Genomic DNA, 17,215 nt, shown 5'->3' with positions numbered 1-17,215 from the left:
CCGACCAATGGAGAGCCGCGAAGGGCGTGAGTGGCGGTCCCGGCGGGGCGGTGGGCGCCGTGGAGCCCCAGTAAGAATCCGACCGCAGGGCAGCGCGTGAAGGAGAACGTGCAGGGAAGGGCAGTTCTGAATTCGCACCCCGGCACCCCGGTCCAGAGACGGAAACTCAAAGGGACCCAAGCACTTTCCAAGGAAAGGGTTTAAAGGCGCGGCGAAGCTCGTTTGTTCTCTGTGCCGCCTCGGTTTTCCCACCTGTACAGCACCTGCCTCCTAGGGCGGTGTTTGCGATATAGAGACTCCGTGCTTGGAAACAGAGCTGAGAGCGAGAGACAGAGATGCCCCAGCAGGCCCGGAATACAAGCCCGACGGTTCCCGGCTCCCAGCCCGCGCGGGCCCCATCCGCTTTGTGAGCTCGGAGCGGGCGGGCATCGTGTCTGTTTTATTCAGGGCTGAATGCTCAGCACCTGGACCTAGGCCTGGCATGTAGCAGGTGCACAACACATCTTTGGAAATAAATGAGACAAGACCAGACATTAGGCAGAGAGGAGCCAGGGTGAGAGGGAGTTGGGGTTGGAGAGAAAGAAGGGAAAAAAAGGGAAGGGGGAAGCGAGGCCCCCCAAGAGGTGGAGGTGGGGGCCCTGAACCTGGGAGAAGACACATGAAGTGGTGGTCTCAAGTGGGAGTCTGGGCATGGTTCATTTTCCCAGGGGGAAGGGATGGGACTGGAGTGGATGGGAGGGGAGGGGATGGAACTGGGGTTCCTGGGGGGTACCTCTGGTTTTTCTGGGGGCCTTGGCTGGGTTGTAATTGTGTGTCATGGGGAGCAGATCCCCCAGCCATCAGGGGTCCTCTGAGAATGGCAGGTACAAGTCACCTCCCACCTGCCCATCCACCCCTCAGGAGCTAAGAGCTCACCTGCTTCCCCTAGGGCAGGTGGGGAAGGGGACAGGGGATCAAAGAAACATGGGGCCTGCCTTAGGTCTGGCTGGTTCCAGGCACAATGGGACAGGTCCGATGGCACTGGGGGACACTCTGGGGTGAGCGCAATGTCATCAAAGAGGTCGAGGGTGGAGGTGTCCAGGGCAGCCTGGCTCAGGCTGGGGCCAGGTGCATGGGGCACTTCAGTGGGGGCCACAGCACAAGCCACCCCCAGGAAAGGGGATGGAGGTGGCAGGGGTGGCCTTTGGAGCCGTGGTCTCTGGGGAGGTGCCTCCTGGGACAGGATGGACCGGGCCAGGCGCTGGGTGGCAGCCTCGATCTTGGCAAACTGCCTGCAGAGAAATGGGCGTTAGAGGCTGGGTGCTGGCAAAGGATGCCCTCCTGTCCGCCATCCCAGCAGTGGTGTTCCCTTCTCTCCCTCCCCATTCTTCTTCTCTGTGCTGGTCTCCATGCCCCTGGGTCCACTTCCTTGCATCTGACAATCCAATTGTTCTAACCACACTGGGAGGGAAGTGCTAAACAGCTCTGGGGTTTGTGCACTGCTCAGGGAAACAAGTCTAGTCCGGCATCATGCACACTTTTGACATTTAGATTTATTACGACCATTTCCCAACATATAAACGTAAAAAATGACCTAAGAAAAGGGTGTCTTTAAAAATAATTTCACACAAAGGCACACCATGTGTAACGTGGAAACCCTGTGGACTGTGGATTCTGCCCTTGAACCAGCCCACCTCTCAGAGTCTCTACCAACCCTGGGTGGAGTCTCTCCATTTCCCTTGGTGACTGCAATAGTTACTGGATGGGTGCCCCCCACCCCTGCCATTCCCACCCCCTCAAGAACAATACAATCGATCTCACAAACTGTTATGGCTGAACTGCGTCCCACTAAAATCCATTTGAGAAAGTTTTAACCCCTAGGACCTCAGAATGGAACCTTACTTGGAAATGAGGTCTTTCAAGAGGTGGTTAAGTTAAAGGGACGTCATTAGGGTGGTCCCTAATCCAATAAAAGGAAATCAGGACACACAGAGGGAAGACCGCCTGAGGACACTGGGAGGTGGCCATTTACAAGCCAAGGACAGAGGCCTTGCCCAGCTGACCCCTTGATCTTGGACTTGCACCTCCAGAGTTGTGATAAGGTAAATTTGTGTTTCAGCCACCCAGTCCGTGGACTGTGGCTGTTCCTGCACACTAAGGCACAAGCATATGGTGAGGGGCTGGTGACTCCGTTACATAAAGTTCAAACACAGGCTAACGTGACCACAGTGAGAGAATACAGGATGGTGGTTTATGAGGACAAGGAACGCCCTGGCCCTGTACTGAGTGCGGGTTCTCTTAGTGGGCTCCCTTTGGGAAACTTTCATTTTTCTACACTGACCATATGTGTGCTTTCTGTATTGTGTTAAACTTCCAGAACAAGGGCTATTTAACAATGTGTCTAATATTGTATGATTCTGCTTATATGAAAGGTCCAAAACAGGCAAATTTTTGGAGACACAGAGCAGATCAGTGTTTGTCACATGCTGGGGGGTAATAACCACTGATGGACATGGGGTCCCTTTTGGGGGTGATATACACGTGCTGGGACTAGATAGAGGTGATGGTTACAAAACACTTTGAATGCACAAAACACTGAATTGTACATTTTTAAATGCTCAAAATGTATGTGTATTTTACCACAAGAAAAAAATATCTATCTGGCTCTTAAATAAATTAGCAAGAACTGCCACTCTGACAGTCTTTGATGCCAAGGAGGATCCTTATGCTATGAGCGCCCCAGGGAAATTTTTCAGAAATGGGAGGTCAGGTTAAATGACACTGGGGGTCGGGTGGGAGGGCTGATTTAAGATTGATGACAGCCGTGTGCAGCACAGCGTCCCCAACTTGAACAAACAAGTATAAATGACATTGAGGGCTGAGAGTCATGACGTTTGCAATTTAGTTTAAACTATTTTAAGATATATAGAAGGAACTCTGCTAAGATGTATGGACAGTAAAATCTTAAGTGGTGATCATTAGGGCAGCGGTTCTCAAGCCTGAGTGCACAAGAGAATGCGGGGAGGGGGGCTCCAAAAACAGTCACTGGGCCCTGAGTCTCTGGGTGTGTGGGTCTGGGGTGGGGTCCGAGAGTCTGCACTGCACTCCCAGCCGTGCAGAGGCGCTGATGCTGAAGCTGGGCTCCACCTTTCAGCACGAGTGCGTCAGACGTCTGTCTTGATTTGTCCCCAGGTTTGAAAATTTCACAAAGTCACAGATCCATGAGCCTGGTGGGTGGAGGAGCTCCTGAGGGAACACGGCCTGAGGGGACTGCAGGGAAGAGGAGGACATGGGTGGGAAGACGCTTGCCTCTGACCTGGATTTGCTTGGGCTGAGCAGGGGTGCCCTGAGGATTGTGCTCCGAAGCTCCCCAGGCTGGCCTCAGGGCCCCTGGTGGGCAGCCTGGGCTCCGGGGAGCATGTGGCAGAGCCAATGTGGCCGAGGAGGTCTGAGACGCCGCAGCACCTGGGGAGCCGGGAGGTGTGAGGTGGGGAGGGCAGACAGGGAACTCGGGAGCTGAGAGGCTGGCGTCGGCACAGGGGCCAGAGTGGGGGTGTGGGCAGGGAACCCGGATGGGTGCTGAAGGTGGGGTGCGCTCCTGGGGCGGTTGATGAGGGGGGCTGGAGAGGAGGGAGAAGGCCAGCTCTGGTCTGGCTGGGTGCTGTCTGGGGCTGTGTGTCTTCCTCGTCAGTGGTTGGTGTGTGGGTGTGGTGCTGAGCATTCTTGGCAGGACCAGGGCTGGGCACTGTGGTGGCAGGTGGCTTGCAGTGTGGGGACGGGGTAAGCCGCACCAGTTTCCATTCACTCAGATTTCGTTCCAACATTCTGGGGTGAGACCCAGGACTGGCTCGGGGAGCAACCTACTGATAGAAAAGCAAGTTCTTGGGCAAGTCACTGTGCCCCTGTGTGTCACGATTTCCTTATCTGAGAAAAAAGGGTGACGGTAACATCTACCGCCTAGGGTCAATACAGGGGATCACTGAGTTCACGCGCACTCTAAGAGGAGAGTATTATGAGCTCACACTAGAGTGCTTAGAACAGTGCCTGGCATAGAGTAAGTGTCAGGTCAGCGTTAGCCAGCATCACTGACATCACCACCACCACCTCGATCACCACCGCCGCCGCCACCACCGCCACCACCACCACCATGACCTCATCACCACTACCACCGCCACCACCACCGCCACCACCACCATAACCTCATCACCACTACCACCGCCACCACCACCACCACCACCACCATGACCTCATCACCACTACCACCGCCACCACCACCACCACCACCACCATGACCTCATCACCACTACCACCGCCACCACCACCGCCACCACCACCATGACCTCATCACCACTACCATGGCCACCAGCATCACTGCCGCCATCACCACCACCACAGTCACTGTCACAACCACCGCCACCAGCATCACCGCCGCCACCACCACCATCACCACCACCACTGCCACCATCACCACCACCGTCATCACCACCACCACCACCACCACCATCATCAAGGCAAGTTTGTCTGCTTTGCACTAACGGGTCTTTGGGGCCTGGCACACAATCAGCACTCAGTAAATGCATGTTAAGTGCTGACTACATCCGCCCCCCTCTCTTCCCTTGCTGTCTTGGCCCTGGTCTCCAAGAGACTGAGGGCCCCTTCCCACCCACCCTCTGCCAACCACCACTTTGCTGCGCCCTCACCTGCAAATCTGATTGTATAGGAATCTCCTGTGGTTGGGCCTCCTTTTCGGGGGTCGGGTCCTCCGGGGGTTCAGGGCACGCAGCATGTGGGTGGCTGCCCCGCTCACAAAGGCACACAGCTCCTGGGGGCCAGGCTCAGGGACTCCAGGGACTGTGGGGGCCCCAGGGTGCATGGCCGGGTGATGTGCAGTAGCTCCCCACAATATTCCTGCTGATGAGTAGCAGCCCCCCAGCCTGTGAGGAGAGAGGAGCGGCCAGGGCTGGGCACTCAGGCCTGGGGAGGGACCTTTGGGAGGGGCAGTGGATTCTGCCAGGGCGGGGCACTGCCTAGGTTGGGGGAGGCAGGGCCCAGGAAATTAAGACAAGCCCTCCGTCCTGCACCTCAGCCCCACCCTACCTTCTGGGAGCTGGACCCTGAGGTTTGAGGAGCCCGTAGGTGGGGGGCTGATATAGGAAGGCAAGTGGCCAGGAAGGGGAGGGGGCTTTCTGTGCGCCCCCCAGGGTCCCAATTACCACATAGTTGGACCTGGGATATGGCCTAGGGCAGCGTAGGTGTAGGAGCAGAGAAAGGCCCTGGAGATAACCAATTAAAGGGACAAAGGCCTCATTAGGGAGGCGAGGCCAGGAGTGAGTCAACTGCAGCGATTAGCGTGGAGGACCAGTAATTGGAGTCCAGGCGAGGGGCGGTGGGAGGTGAGGGTGCGGTCTGGGAGGGAGGGGAAGACGGCCCCTGGGAGGGGTGCTGGGGGCCTCCAGCTGCGGGAGGAAACCTCCCATCTGCCCTCCCACCTCCAGGCGTACCAGCCTGCACCTCCCGGCCTCCTCCTGCTGCCCGCCCAGCGTCCTGGGGCCACAGGCTCAGAGAGGGGCAGGCTCATGCCCAAGGTGTCCAGTCAGCAGGCAGGATCGCTCCTGGGGGTTTTGGATCTCACACCCGACCAGCTCAGTGCACGGGCGGTGGGGGGCAGGGAGGAGCCCCTGCGGTCTGGGCCTGGTCGCTCAGGTATGGGGCAGGAGGGCCGTTTCTATGGCCTGGCTGTGGTGGGGGGGAAGGGAGTGCAGGGCATGGCTTCCCTCGAGGCATTTTACTGAGGGCCGTGGTTGTGGGTGGGGGGCTGGTGTTTGGGGAGGCAGAGAACGGGCTGGTACGTGGCAGGGTGGAGGGTATGGCTCCCGGGGCTGGGAGTGGGGTCTCCTCGTCTCTGTGGGGGCGTTGGCCAGAGTCGGGGACCTGGGTCTTGGCTGGTGAGGGCGGCGCTGTCTCAGCACCATGAGGGCTCTGGTGGGGTCCTGCCTTGGTTGGGGTGTGTGTCTTATGGTCGCTGTGATATCACCAGAAACCCAGTGGATCAAAACCACACACGTTTATTCTGCAGCTTTGGAGGTCAGAGGTCCCAGACGGGTCTTGTCAGCAGTCCCTCGGGGGCCCCAGGGGAGAGCCCAGTCAGGCCTTCTCCGGCCTCCAGAGGAGCCTGCCTCCCTGGGGGTGCGGCCCTCCTCCTCCTGTCTGGGGAGCTCCCCGCACCACCTCTGCCCTTTAGGCTCTGGCAGCCCCCCCAACAAGGACCCTGTAATGCCCCTGGGCCCGCTGGGTACTCGGGCTCATCCCCCCATCTCAGATCTTACCCCGATCACACCTGCAGAGACCTTTCGCCATGTGAGACCACCTAGTTACAGGCTCCCGGTGTCAGGACATCAGCAGCCTCCGCGGCCTGTCGCTCAGCCGGCCACAGGGGGTGAGGCTGGAGCCCAGCGATGGCTCCCCCTCCACACTCCCTGGGCTGCGCCAGGGCCCCCCAGCAGGTGGGCAAGGGGAGAAACACCTCCCCGGGGTAACCGAGTGCCCAGGCCCTGAGCCCCACCCACCGCCACCCACGGAGGCCCCTCCCAGCTGGGCACTGACAGGAGGGAACTACCATTCCCAGTCCTGAGTGAGAAACTGAGGTCAGGGCCTGCGCCCACCCACAGTCAGGCGGCAGAGCTGGGATTCACCCTCGTCAGGAACACAGAGGGACAGGAAAGAACTTTCTGAAAGCTCTCAGGTTCATTAAATGCTGAAGTTTATTATTCTAAGTGTCTTTATTGTAGATATTCCACCACCCCCCCCACATGATACCCTGATAAAATTGGCAACAAATTATAAAAGACTGTGGCAGAAGGTCGCTGCTGGCAGGGGGAAGAGAACGTAAGACCCTTTTCGAAGCAAGAGCTGTCAGATGCGAATACTCTGTCACACGGTAAGGTGCAATGTCAGGGAGTGAAAACACACCCTCAGGGCCGCCGCTGGGGAGACTCTGTGTCTTGCTCCAAACCTCGATTGCCTCACTGGTAAGTCTGTGGTAAGGAGGTCAGGCGGCTGAGGGAACGGCAAAGTGCGCCTTGGCCTGAGTCAGCACACGCCCAAGGCCACGCCCTTGCCAGGCCCGCCTCCGGGTGTGAGCCGCAGGCAGGGCCACCTCAGTGGTGGCAGCCCCAGGACAGCCGCAGGGGCCCAGCCAGGCCCAGGGCTCGGGGCTGGGGTTGGGGGGGTGCCAGGTGGCCACCACATGGGAGCAGTGGGCGCTGTGGGGCGTTCTGGTTGTGAAGACGCCCAGTGCCTGCAGAGGGTGGCCAGCCATATCACCAGGCACCTGGCAGGTGTGGCAGCGACCAGTGAGGCCAGCGGCAGTAGGCGGACCGGACGCCTGGTGTCACCTTGCCAGCCACGGCTCCTGCACAGGCTGCTGCCCCTCCTGCACCCAGTACCACCAGCGTGTCACGCCACAGCTGAGGGCAGGGTGGCCATGGGCACAGGAGTGGGGGCCTCCCCTGTCTGTCCTGGGTGCCTCCTGGGGTCTCCAGCCCCCTCACAGACCCTCTGTGCCCTGCCCTGCGGCCTCTCAGTGAGGTTGTGGGCAGCTCTCACTGGCTCTGATACTGGCGCTCTCCCCGGCCCCCCTGGGTGGTCAGGGCTCTGTCCTCATCTGTGTTTCAGTCCTGTGTGCGTGCATGCATGCATCCTGGGCTTCTGGGGTCTTGTGGGATGGCCTGGAAGGTCCAGAGGGGAGAGTCCAGTGTTCCTTGGCAAGGGGCCCGTTGAGGGGGAGGCTTCTCAGGTCTCAAGGATTGGAGGTCAGAGTTCAGGCCCTGAGGACAGGCAAGGGGCCGCCACCGCATGGCTGGGGCGTGACCTTTCCTAGCTTAGCTCTGGAGCTGAGCTTGCATCCATACCACCAGGAGCTGAGGGCAACATCTGTCGGCCAGCTGTGTCCCATGGGCCCTGCAGGCGCTAGCCTGGGGATGTCCCACTAGAGGGCGCCAACACGCCAGGTTTGTGCTGGGAGGTCCGATGGTTGAGAAGCCCAGGCATCAGAAGGTAATCACAGGCTCCTTTCCCTTATACTTCATTTGCATGATCAAACGCTAATAATTTGAATGGCAGTTAGTCATTCAACAAACATTTATTGATGTGTGCAGAGACTGGATGCAGCAAGTGAGCAAGACAAACACTGTATAGGAGTCTGTGAATGAGGCAGCCATAAACAAGAGAAAACCCATGTGGGCTGTGAAGGTGCTGAGACTGGATGGTAAGTTGGAGACTGTATGGGAGAGGGGAGCTGCTTCAGATGGAGAAGGTGACAATTGTCCTGCAACTTGAATTATGAGGGGGCAGCCAGAAGCTTCCCAGACAGGGGTCACAGTGGGCATACAGGCCCTGAGGCAGAAGCAAGCTTGAATAGAGTGGGAGAGAGGGCACAAAGGGAGGAGGTGAACAGGGGCCAAACCCACAGGGCTTTGTAGGCCAGGCAGGAGTTGGGTTATGAGGATAAGAGTGATGGAATGCCATGGAGAGTTGGGGCAGAGGTAGTGTCCAGACTTCAGGGCCCTGCTCCAAACCTTCTTTGTAGGCCTCCCTGCACCTGGAATATGGAAACCCCAGTTCTAAATCTCCTCCCTCCAATTTGGGGGCATGGGGGACAAGAATCAGGGCCCACAGGCTTGACCCTCCCTGCCTACACCCTGCTACCTCTCTCACCCAGTCCCAGAGGGACTTTGTTTCCCTGACATTTTATTGTAAAAATGTACAGATGTAACATTGCTGGTGTCCCAAGTCTAGAACTCAGAGGGGCCAACCCTGTCTTATTTGTTTCAAATATTTTCTTCTGATAAGAGGAATATTATGGGCTGAATTGTGTCTCCCCACATTCATATGTTGAGGTCCTGACGCCCATACTTCAGCATATGAGTATATTTGGAGAGAGGGTCTTTTAAAAGAGGTGATTTAAGGTAAAATGAGGCCATAAGGGTGAGCCCTAATCCAATATCACTGGTGTCCTCATACAAAAAGGAAGTTTGGGCACAGGCATTCACAGAGGCATAGTTATGGGGGCACTCGGGGAGAAGGTGGTCATCCACAGCCGAGGAGAAAGGCCTTAGGGGAAAACAACTCTGCCCACACCTTAATCTCAGACTTCTGGTCTCCAGAACTGTGAGAAAATAAATATCTACTATTTAGGCTGCCCAGCCTGTGGCACTCTGTTATGGCAGCCTGGGCAGACTAACATAAGTATATTCATTATCTGTGCTGCATGACAAACCACCATAAATACAATGGCTTAAAACAGCATATACTACTCTTCCCCCAGAGCCCATGAGCCGGGAATCCAGGCATCACAGCCTAGCTGGGTCCTTTGCTCGGGGTCTCACAAAGCTGCAGTCAGGGTATAGGCTGGGGCTTAGTCTCATCTGAGGGCAGCGTCCTCCTCCAAGTTCACAGGGCAGAAGTCATGCCCTGCATCCATAAGCTCTTGGAGGCTGCTGTCCTCCAGGCCAGCAAGAGGATCTGTGGGTAAGGGACAGGTCCAAGTCAGCGCAGATCAGCCTGAGCTCTGGACTGCCTGGGGGCCTTGGGAAAAGGTGGAGCGGCTCTAAAATTCACTCATTCAACAAAGAGCACCACCTGCTTCTAATCAGGCCCCTTGCTGGTTGTTGGGGACGCTTGGATGGTGAAGACAGACCCTGTCCCTGTTGTCACGGAACAGATGAGTGCCACTGAACACTCAATGGGACCTCATCTAACATCTGGGTTCTAGCAGGAATTGAGGAGGGATGGGGTAGGGGCAGGAGGGCCTTCTGGGATGGGAAACAGCATGCGAAGTGGCCCTAAGGCCAAGGGGCACTGCCTTGGGGCAGTGGTTCTCCACCAGGGGACAAGTGGCCAAGTCTGGAGATGGCTGTCTGAGGGTGTGCGGGTGGGGAACCGGCGGGGGAAGAAGTGCTGTGGATTCTAGTGGGTGGAGGCCGGATGCTTCCAACTGCCTGGCAGTGTATACAGGACAGCCCCCACAGCAACGAATGGCCCAGCGCGACGGCACTGCTGCCACGGTTGAGAGACTGTTGGATGGCCTGCAGAAAAGAGTATGGCTGTATGGCTGAGGCCGCCGGGGCTGAGGTGGGAAGGAGGGAGGCGGATCAGGTACAACTCAGCTTTCCCCTGAGCCTCCAGGCCGCGGAGGTTGGGGTCCCCGTGGCCTGGGAAGCCCCCTGCACAGCCGCACTCGTGGACATGCAGCAGACGCTCAGGAACCGTGAGCACTTGGGGCCTGTGGGGGGCCGGAACCACTGTGGGCCTCCTTCCCGGTCGGGGGAATGGGAGCCCAGAGGACCCGGGCATGGGGACCAGGCTCCAGCGACCACATCCCTGGTGGCCGAGAACCGCACTGCCGGGGAGGGATTTCATCACAGACGAGAGGGAACCGATACTAAGTGAGAGGGACCTGCAAGCCTGCGTCCTGAACCAGCCTTCTGGGCAGTGGACAGACCCTGGAGCTGCTGCTGGTCCGGTCTGGGAGAACTACAACTCCGAGGATGCCGCGCGCTGGCGCGCCCAGACCGCCGGCTGCCAATGGAGGGGTAGGGGCGGGGCGTCGACGCACGTGGCGTCATGACGCGCTGATGGTAACGTCGGAGTTTGTGTGCGCGAGAGGCAGCCGATAAAGGTTGGGTGCCTCGCGCCGGGGGCCGTTGGGAGGGAGCGCGCCCCCGCCCCCCTCCCCGGCCCCCACTCCGGTCCCGTCGCTACCGGGGCCCCGCCTTCCCGTCGGCCCCCACGGGAGGGCCCTGGCTCTCCCCAGCTCGTCCTCCCGGTCGGGGCGGCAGGTGAGACCGGAGGGTGGGGGCGGGGGGAGGGACGGGAGGGCGGAGACGTTGGGGAAATGGCGAGCGTGAAACCGGAAGGGATGCCTTAAAGGGAAGGGCCCTAGTTCGCCTCCGACTTTGTCCGCTGTGCCAGCTCCGCCCTTTTAAAGGGCAATGGGCTGCTTTAGAGGGGCTGGGCAGATCTGCCGTTTACCAGAGCTCCCCAGTTTTTACCCCTTAAGAATGGATTATTTCTTTAAAGGGGTGGCAGTGTCCCAAACGTGGAAGGGAAAGATTCTGAATCCCGGTGGCTTCCAAGCCGTCCTAGTTTAGTTCACCGAAGGTGGAGATGGATGCTCAATTCCCGTCTTAAAGGGGAAGTTGGGCCTGATGGAAAAAGGGGTGCGGTCCGGTCTTTTGAAGGGGGTGCTCTTTACGGGCTAAGATGGGTCCCGGCTCGTCTACAGCACGGATGTCTTCTATTTAAGGAAGGCCCGGCCGTCAGAAAGTGAAGAACAGCTTCCGGGGATAACTAGTCTCTTAAAAGGATTTGGTGCCATAAGGGGACGTTCATCTTTTTTCAGGGAATCTTTACAGCCTGTCCAAAAGGATGCCCAGACCTCTTTCATTCAAGTTGTGTTTGCTGAACACTCACTTTGTGCCAGACGTTATTCTAGGCACTGGCATGTAACCGTGAATAAGGTGGCACTGGCATTTAGTGGGTCGAGGCCAGGGATGTGGCCAAACATCCTCCAGTGCAATCAATGGGCTAGCCCCAGATCTCAACAATGCAGAGGCTGGGGACCCTGATGATAAAGTACGTTAGAAGGTGATAAGCACTATGCAAAAAAAAAAAATTAGGCTGAGAAAGAGAGTGAGGAGTGTTGGAAAGGGTTGCAGATTTAAGGTTGCAGGTGAAGGTGGACGTCGGAGGGAAGGGGGTGCCAGGCAGGGGCCCGTCTGAGTGCCCCAGGTGGGGTGGGCATGCCTAGCCAGGTTGGGACTAGATGGTGTGAGGTTCAAGCGGCCAGCAGGAGGACAGCTGGCCACAGCACCATGGGAACTTGTAGGCTCTTGTCAGGGGTTTGTCTTCTGATCTGAAATGGGAGCAGGAGGGCATCTGGTAGGTTTGCTTCAGCCTCCGTGTTGGGAGCATAGCAGGGTGGGAAGAGTAAGATGGCAGCAGGCCCATCTGGCGGGAGGCTGTGGCAGCTGCCAGGAGGGGACACTGTGCCCTGGACAAAGGTGGGAAGGAGACCTGGTGAAAAGTGGCGGATTGCAGGCATGTTCCTGCTGGAACAGGGGCACTGGCTGTGGGAGTGGTCACAGAGTGAGAGAAAGAGGAGGCGAGAAGGCCCTGCAGCTTTTGGCCTGAGGAAGAATAGAGCTGTTTTCAGGGATGGAGAAGACTGTGATAAAGGAGGGCTGTTTGGGGAGGGGGTGGTGCAGAGGAGGGCATCAGAGAAGCCTGGGGTTGGGTTTTGGGCATGTTAACTTGGGGTGTCTGTTAGGCGTCCAAATAGCCTAGGGTTTGGAGTGCAAAGGAGAGGCACTGAGCAGTGCAAGGTAACGGACCATCCCGTTTATAGACTGTGACGCCACTAGAGAGGGCAGGGCTCCCAGTGACAGAGCTTGGGTGAGGGAGAGGACCAGGGCTCTCCCACATCACAAGTCAGGGGGATGAGGGGGACCCAACACCCACACTGAGAAGGGCTGGCAAGTGAAGAGGGTGGCACCTGGAAGCCAAGGGGAGTGGGTTACAGAGAGAGGGATCCATTGTGCAGCGAGCAGAGACCACAGGATTTAGCACCAGAGAGGCCACGAGTGGAGTGAATGGAGGGGGGTCAGATCAGACTGGCAGGGCTTGTGCTGGGGAAGAGCCTGTATTGAGGGTACTTTCAAGTGGCTTTGCTGCAGAGGGGCAGGCAGCACGTGGGAGGGTCAGTGCAGGGCTTCCCAGCCCAGCACTACTGCTGTTTTGGACCAGTTCTTTCTTTGGGGATGGGCCGTCCTGTGCATGTAGGATGCTGAGCACCTTCCCTGGGCTCCTCCAGTAGATGCCAGGAGCACCTGCCCCTCCAGTCGCCACCTGACAACCAGAACAGTCTTCAGGCATGGCTAGGTGTCCCCTGGGGTGGGAATGCAGTGTGTGTTGGGGGGCGAGGGCGACTTGATTGCTCAGGTTGAGAACCACTGGTGCAGTGGTTGGAATCTGGGAACATTCTCTTCTGATCACTTTTTTCTCAGTGACAAGACCAATGGCAGGGTCACCTGCTAAGTGCAGGAGAGGAAAGGAGAGAGCTTTGAGGAGGAAGAAATATGCAAGTATCCCACGGGGGAGTGAATGGACCAGAGAAATGCAGTGTGAGCAGTGCAGGGCCATGGGGAGGGAGTTTTGAGACTCGTGGTGTGAATGCAAAGCGGGACCGAGGCCCAGTGGTGGCCAGTGGCATTCATCATGAGGGATACAGGGAAGTGGGGTAGGGATGGGGGAGGAGTGGGTGGGGCTGGCAGGGTCAGTGGATGGGGGATCGCGTGGAGCCTAAGGATTTCAGATTCCGGTCCCTGGAGGCAGTGGTGGGCAGACTGGCTGCTGGTGGAGTGGGGGATCTTTCAGGGGCTGTAGTCATAGTGACAGGGTTCAGAGTGTGGTGATGGGAGCCGGTGCACAGGGAGGGCAGAGGATGAGGTGTTTAGAGGGAGAGGGGTCGGAGGTGGGAAGCCAGGGTGGACCCTGGCCTTCCTCAGGGACGCTGCCTATCTGTAGAAGTGAGCATAGTCCCGAAGGCAGTGCGTGGCCTCCTAAAGACGGCACCCAGCCGCCTAAGGCCTGTCAGCCTCCCAGAGAAGAAGCTGGCGTCCTAAGTTGGAGACAGACCCATCCCGCTTTGCCAGAAGTGTCTGTTTCACCACCTAAAACCTTGCATAGCGGCCGACCAGGACCACTGGAGTCCCTAATCCTAAAAAAGATTTCCCGGCAACAGGGGTGGGCTGGGGAGGCGGCCCCTGCCTCTTAAAAGGAGGCTTGTGGGCCGTGGTTGCGATGGTTGGGTGTGGGTAGAGGTGGGGTGATGGCCACCCTCCCCTGACCCAGAATCCCCCGCCAGGTGTGATGGTCGGCTCCCACGCGGACATGGCGCCCGCCTCTAGCGCCGAGGGGTCAGCGGAGAAGCCAGGCCCCACAGCCCCCACCCCTGCAGCCCAGTACGAGTGTGGGGAGTGTGGCAAGTCGTTCCGGTGGTCCTCCCGGCTCCTGCACCACCAACGCACGCACACGGGTGAGCGGCCCTACAAGTGCCCCGACTGCCCCAAGGCCTTCAAGGGCTCCTCTGCCCTGCTCTACCACCAGCGGGGCCACACGGGCGAGCGGCCCTACCAGTGCCCCGACTGCCCCAAGGCCTTCAAGCGCTCCTCGTTGCTGCAGATCCACCGCAGCGTGCACACGGGCCTGCGGGCCTTCACCTGCGGCCAGTGCGGCCTGGCCTTCAAGTGGTCGTCGCACTACCAGTACCACTTGCGGCAGCACACGGGCGAGCGGCCCTACCCGTGCCCAGACTGCCCCAAGGCCTTTAAGAACTCGTCCAGCCTGCGGCGCCACCGGCACGTGCACACGGGCGAGCGGCCCTACACCTGCGGCGTCTGCGGCAAGAGCTTCACGCAGAGCACCAACCTGAGGCAGCACCAGCGCGTGCACACCGGCGAGCGGCCCTTCCGCTGCCCGCTCTGCCCCAAGACCTTCACGCACTCCTCCAACCTGCTGCTGCACCAGCGCACCCACGGCGCCGCCTCCGCACCGCCGCCGCGAGAGCCCGCCGCGAAAGTCTTGGTCTCGGACGCATACCTACAGCGCCACCTCCAGGCCCCCAGCCCGCCCGCGCCCCCGCCGCCTGCGCCCCCGCCGGTGGTACCGGAGCTCTTCCTGGCGGCGGCCGAGACCACCGTGGAGCTGGTGTACCGCTGCGACGGCTGCGAGCTTGGCTTCGGCAGCGAGGAGCTGCTATTGGAGCACCAGCCCTGCCCCAGGCCCGAAGCGGCGCCCGCCCCACAGGACGCACCCGCCCAGGCGCCCCAGGCTGAGCCTGCCCCGCCGCCTGCGCTGTCCCCACCATGCCCCCTGCCGCAGCCCCCTCCTGCCGCCGCCACCGCCGCGGGCCCCGGCTTTGCCTGCCTCCCCTGCGGAAAGTCCTTCCGGACAGTGGCCGGTCTCTCCCGCCACCAGCACAGCCACGGGGCGGCAGGTGGGCAGGCATACCGCTGCGGCAGCTGTGATGGCGCCTTCCCGCAGCTGGCCAGCCTCCTGGCGCACCAGCAGTGCCACGTGGAAGAGGCAGCGGCCGGGCGCCCACCCCCCCAGGCCGAGGCCGCCGAGGTCACCTGCCCCCAGGAGCCGCTGGCCCCCGCCGCCCCTGCCGCGCCAACGCCCACACCAGCGCCGGCCTCTGCAGAGCGACCCTACAAATGCGCTGAGTGCGGCAAGGCCTTCAAGGGCTCCTCGGGGCTGCGCTATCACCTGCGGGACCATACTGGCGAGCGGCCCTACCAGTGTGGCGAGTGCGGCAAGGCCTTCAAACGCTCGTCCCTGCTGGCCATCCATCAGCGTGTGCACACGGGCCTGCGGGCCTTCACCTGCGGCCAGTGCGGCCTGACCTTCAAATGGTCATCACACTACCAGTACCACCTGCGATTGCACTCCGGTGAGCGGCCCTATGCCTGCGGGGAGTGCGGCAAGGCCTTCCGTAACACGTCGTGCCTGCGGCGCCACCGGCACGTGCACACTGGCGAGCGTCCCCACGCCTGCGGCGTCTGTGGCAAGAGTTTTGCGCAGACCTCCAACCTGCGGCAGCACCAGCGTGTGCACACCGGCGAGCGGCCCTTCCGCTGCCCGCTCTGTCCCAAGACCTTCACGCACTCCTCCAACCTGCTGCTGCACCAGCGCACCCACTCGGCGGAGCGCCCCTTTGCCTGCCCTATCTGCGGCCGTAGCTTCGTCATGGCTGCTTACCTGCAGCGGCACCTGAGGACGCACGCCTCGGCCAGCTCGGCTGCCAGCTCCAGGGCTCCTGCCGCCGGCCCCCAGCCCCCGGCCCCGCTGGCTGCTGCCCCGGCTCCTCCTGCCACCCAAGATGTCCACGTCCTCCCCCACCTCCAGGCCACACTCTCCCTGGAGGTGGCAGGGGGCCCGGCCCAGGTTCCACCCCCAGGCCTCGGGGTCCCCAACTCCCAGACGTTTCTCCTGGTGCAGACTGCCCAGGGCCTCCAGCTCATCCCCAGCAGCGTCCAACCCCCTACGCCCCCACCTCCGCCGGCTCCCGCCAAGCTCATCCTGCTGCCCCCTTCCGGTACTAGTGGCGGGGGCAGCTGTGCAAGGCAGGGCCCACGGGCTGTGGGGAAAGCAGCGCAGGGGTCTGGCGTAGTCTGGTTGCCAGGCCCTGCAGGGCTGGGAGTGCAGGGGGGCGCCAACGCCGGGGCCAGTGCGGGAGCGCAGAGCCTCATAGTTCTGCAGAATGTGGGTGGTGGGGAGGCAGGGTCACAGGAATTGAGTGGGGTCCAGCTCCAGCCCCTCCGGCCAGTACCGGAAGTGACCGCCGTCCAGCTCCAGCCGGCCCAGGAGGTGACCACGGTGCAGCTGCAGCCAGTGGCAAGCCAGCTGTCCAATGCCGGTGGGGGAGCTGTGACCGCTGAGGCTCCTAACCTATTGGTGGTTCAGAGTGGGGCAGCTGAGGAGTTGCTGGCCGGCCCGGGTACCGGGGAGCCCAGTGATGGTGAGGCCAGCACCGGTGTGGTCCAGGACGTGCTCTTTGAGACACTGCAGACGGATGAGGGGTTGCAGAGCGTCCTGGTGCTGAGTGGGGCCGATGGGGAGCAGACCCAGTTGTGTGTGCAGGAGGTTGAGACTCTCCCCACGGGGCTGGCCGAGCCACCGGCCCCAGGCCCGCAGGGACAGAAACTACTTATCATCCGCAGTGCCCCGGCCGCAGAGTTGTTGGAGAACAGCAGCGTTGGGGGAGGTGCCACCACGCTGCAGCTGCTGGCCCCACCGCCACCAGCTTCTGTCTCTGCAGGCATCCCCTCAGCTCCCACTTCCCAGATGGTGCAAGTGGTCCCCGCAGGAGCCGCGCCTGGGAGCATGACCCCGCAGGGCCTGCCCTCCATCCAGATTGTCCAGACTCTGCCGGCCGTCCAGCTTGTGCACACGTTTTGAGTAGCAGCGCTGATACCTCTTCCTGTCCCACCCAGACCCCGATTCACTGCTGTGGCGGTGCTGGGGGAGGTGAGCTGCAGGCCGCTCTTGCTAATAAAGACCAGAAGCTCTTTTTCTGTGTTTTGTTTTCTTGGGGTGGGGGCTGCGGAGGGGCAATGTCATGGTCATCACCACTGCTTGGGAGGCTGGAGTCTTGCTTTCTGGCGCCCCGGTGACT

General features: G+C 60.1%; 2 protein-coding genes across 6 annotated transcripts; one reads left to right on the top strand and one right to left on the bottom strand.

Moving 5' to 3' along the window:
• Window positions 1-53: 53 nt before the first annotated feature.
• C17H19orf85 (chromosome 17 C19orf85 homolog) lies at window positions 54-4,963 on the bottom strand. Its single transcript, XM_037025896.2, has 2 exons — window positions 4,680-4,963; window positions 54-1,271 (listed from the first exon to the last, which is right to left on the bottom strand). The coding sequence occupies exons 1-2, from the start codon at window positions 4,850-4,852 to the stop codon at window positions 815-817; spliced, it is 630 nt and encodes a 209-aa protein (XP_036881791.2). The 5' UTR covers window positions 4,853-4,963; the 3' UTR covers window positions 54-814.
• A 3,236-nt stretch (window positions 4,964-8,199) lies between these two features.
• ZNF628 (zinc finger protein 628) lies at window positions 8,200-17,110 on the top strand. 5 transcript variants are annotated; one of them, XM_073226835.1, is made up of 3 exons: window positions 8,200-8,245; window positions 13,044-13,160; window positions 13,904-17,110. In XM_073226835.1, exons 1-3 carry the CDS (start codon window positions 8,215-8,217, stop codon window positions 16,996-16,998), a joined length of 3,243 nt encoding a protein of 1,080 aa, XP_073082936.1. In that variant the 5' UTR covers window positions 8,200-8,214; the 3' UTR covers window positions 16,999-17,110. The 5 variants fall into 5 exon arrangements, with proteins under 5 accessions (XP_073082936.1, XP_036881637.1, XP_036881636.1 ...); XM_037025741.2 differs by lacking the exon at window positions 8,200-8,245 and adding an exon at window positions 10,664-10,817 and having other exon boundaries at window positions 13,044-13,117; XM_037025740.2 differs by lacking the exon at window positions 8,200-8,245 and adding an exon at window positions 10,664-10,817.
• The last annotated feature ends 105 nt before the right edge of the window (window positions 17,111-17,215 follow it).

Source organism: Manis javanica, chromosome 17 (genome assembly GCF_040802235.1).
Source record: "Manis javanica isolate MJ-LG chromosome 17, MJ_LKY, whole genome shotgun sequence".
NCBI lineage: Eukaryota > Metazoa > Chordata > Mammalia > Pholidota > Manidae > Manis > Manis javanica.
The sequence above is the reverse complement of the archived record's forward strand: the minus strand, read 5'-3'. Positions and strand labels throughout refer to the sequence as shown.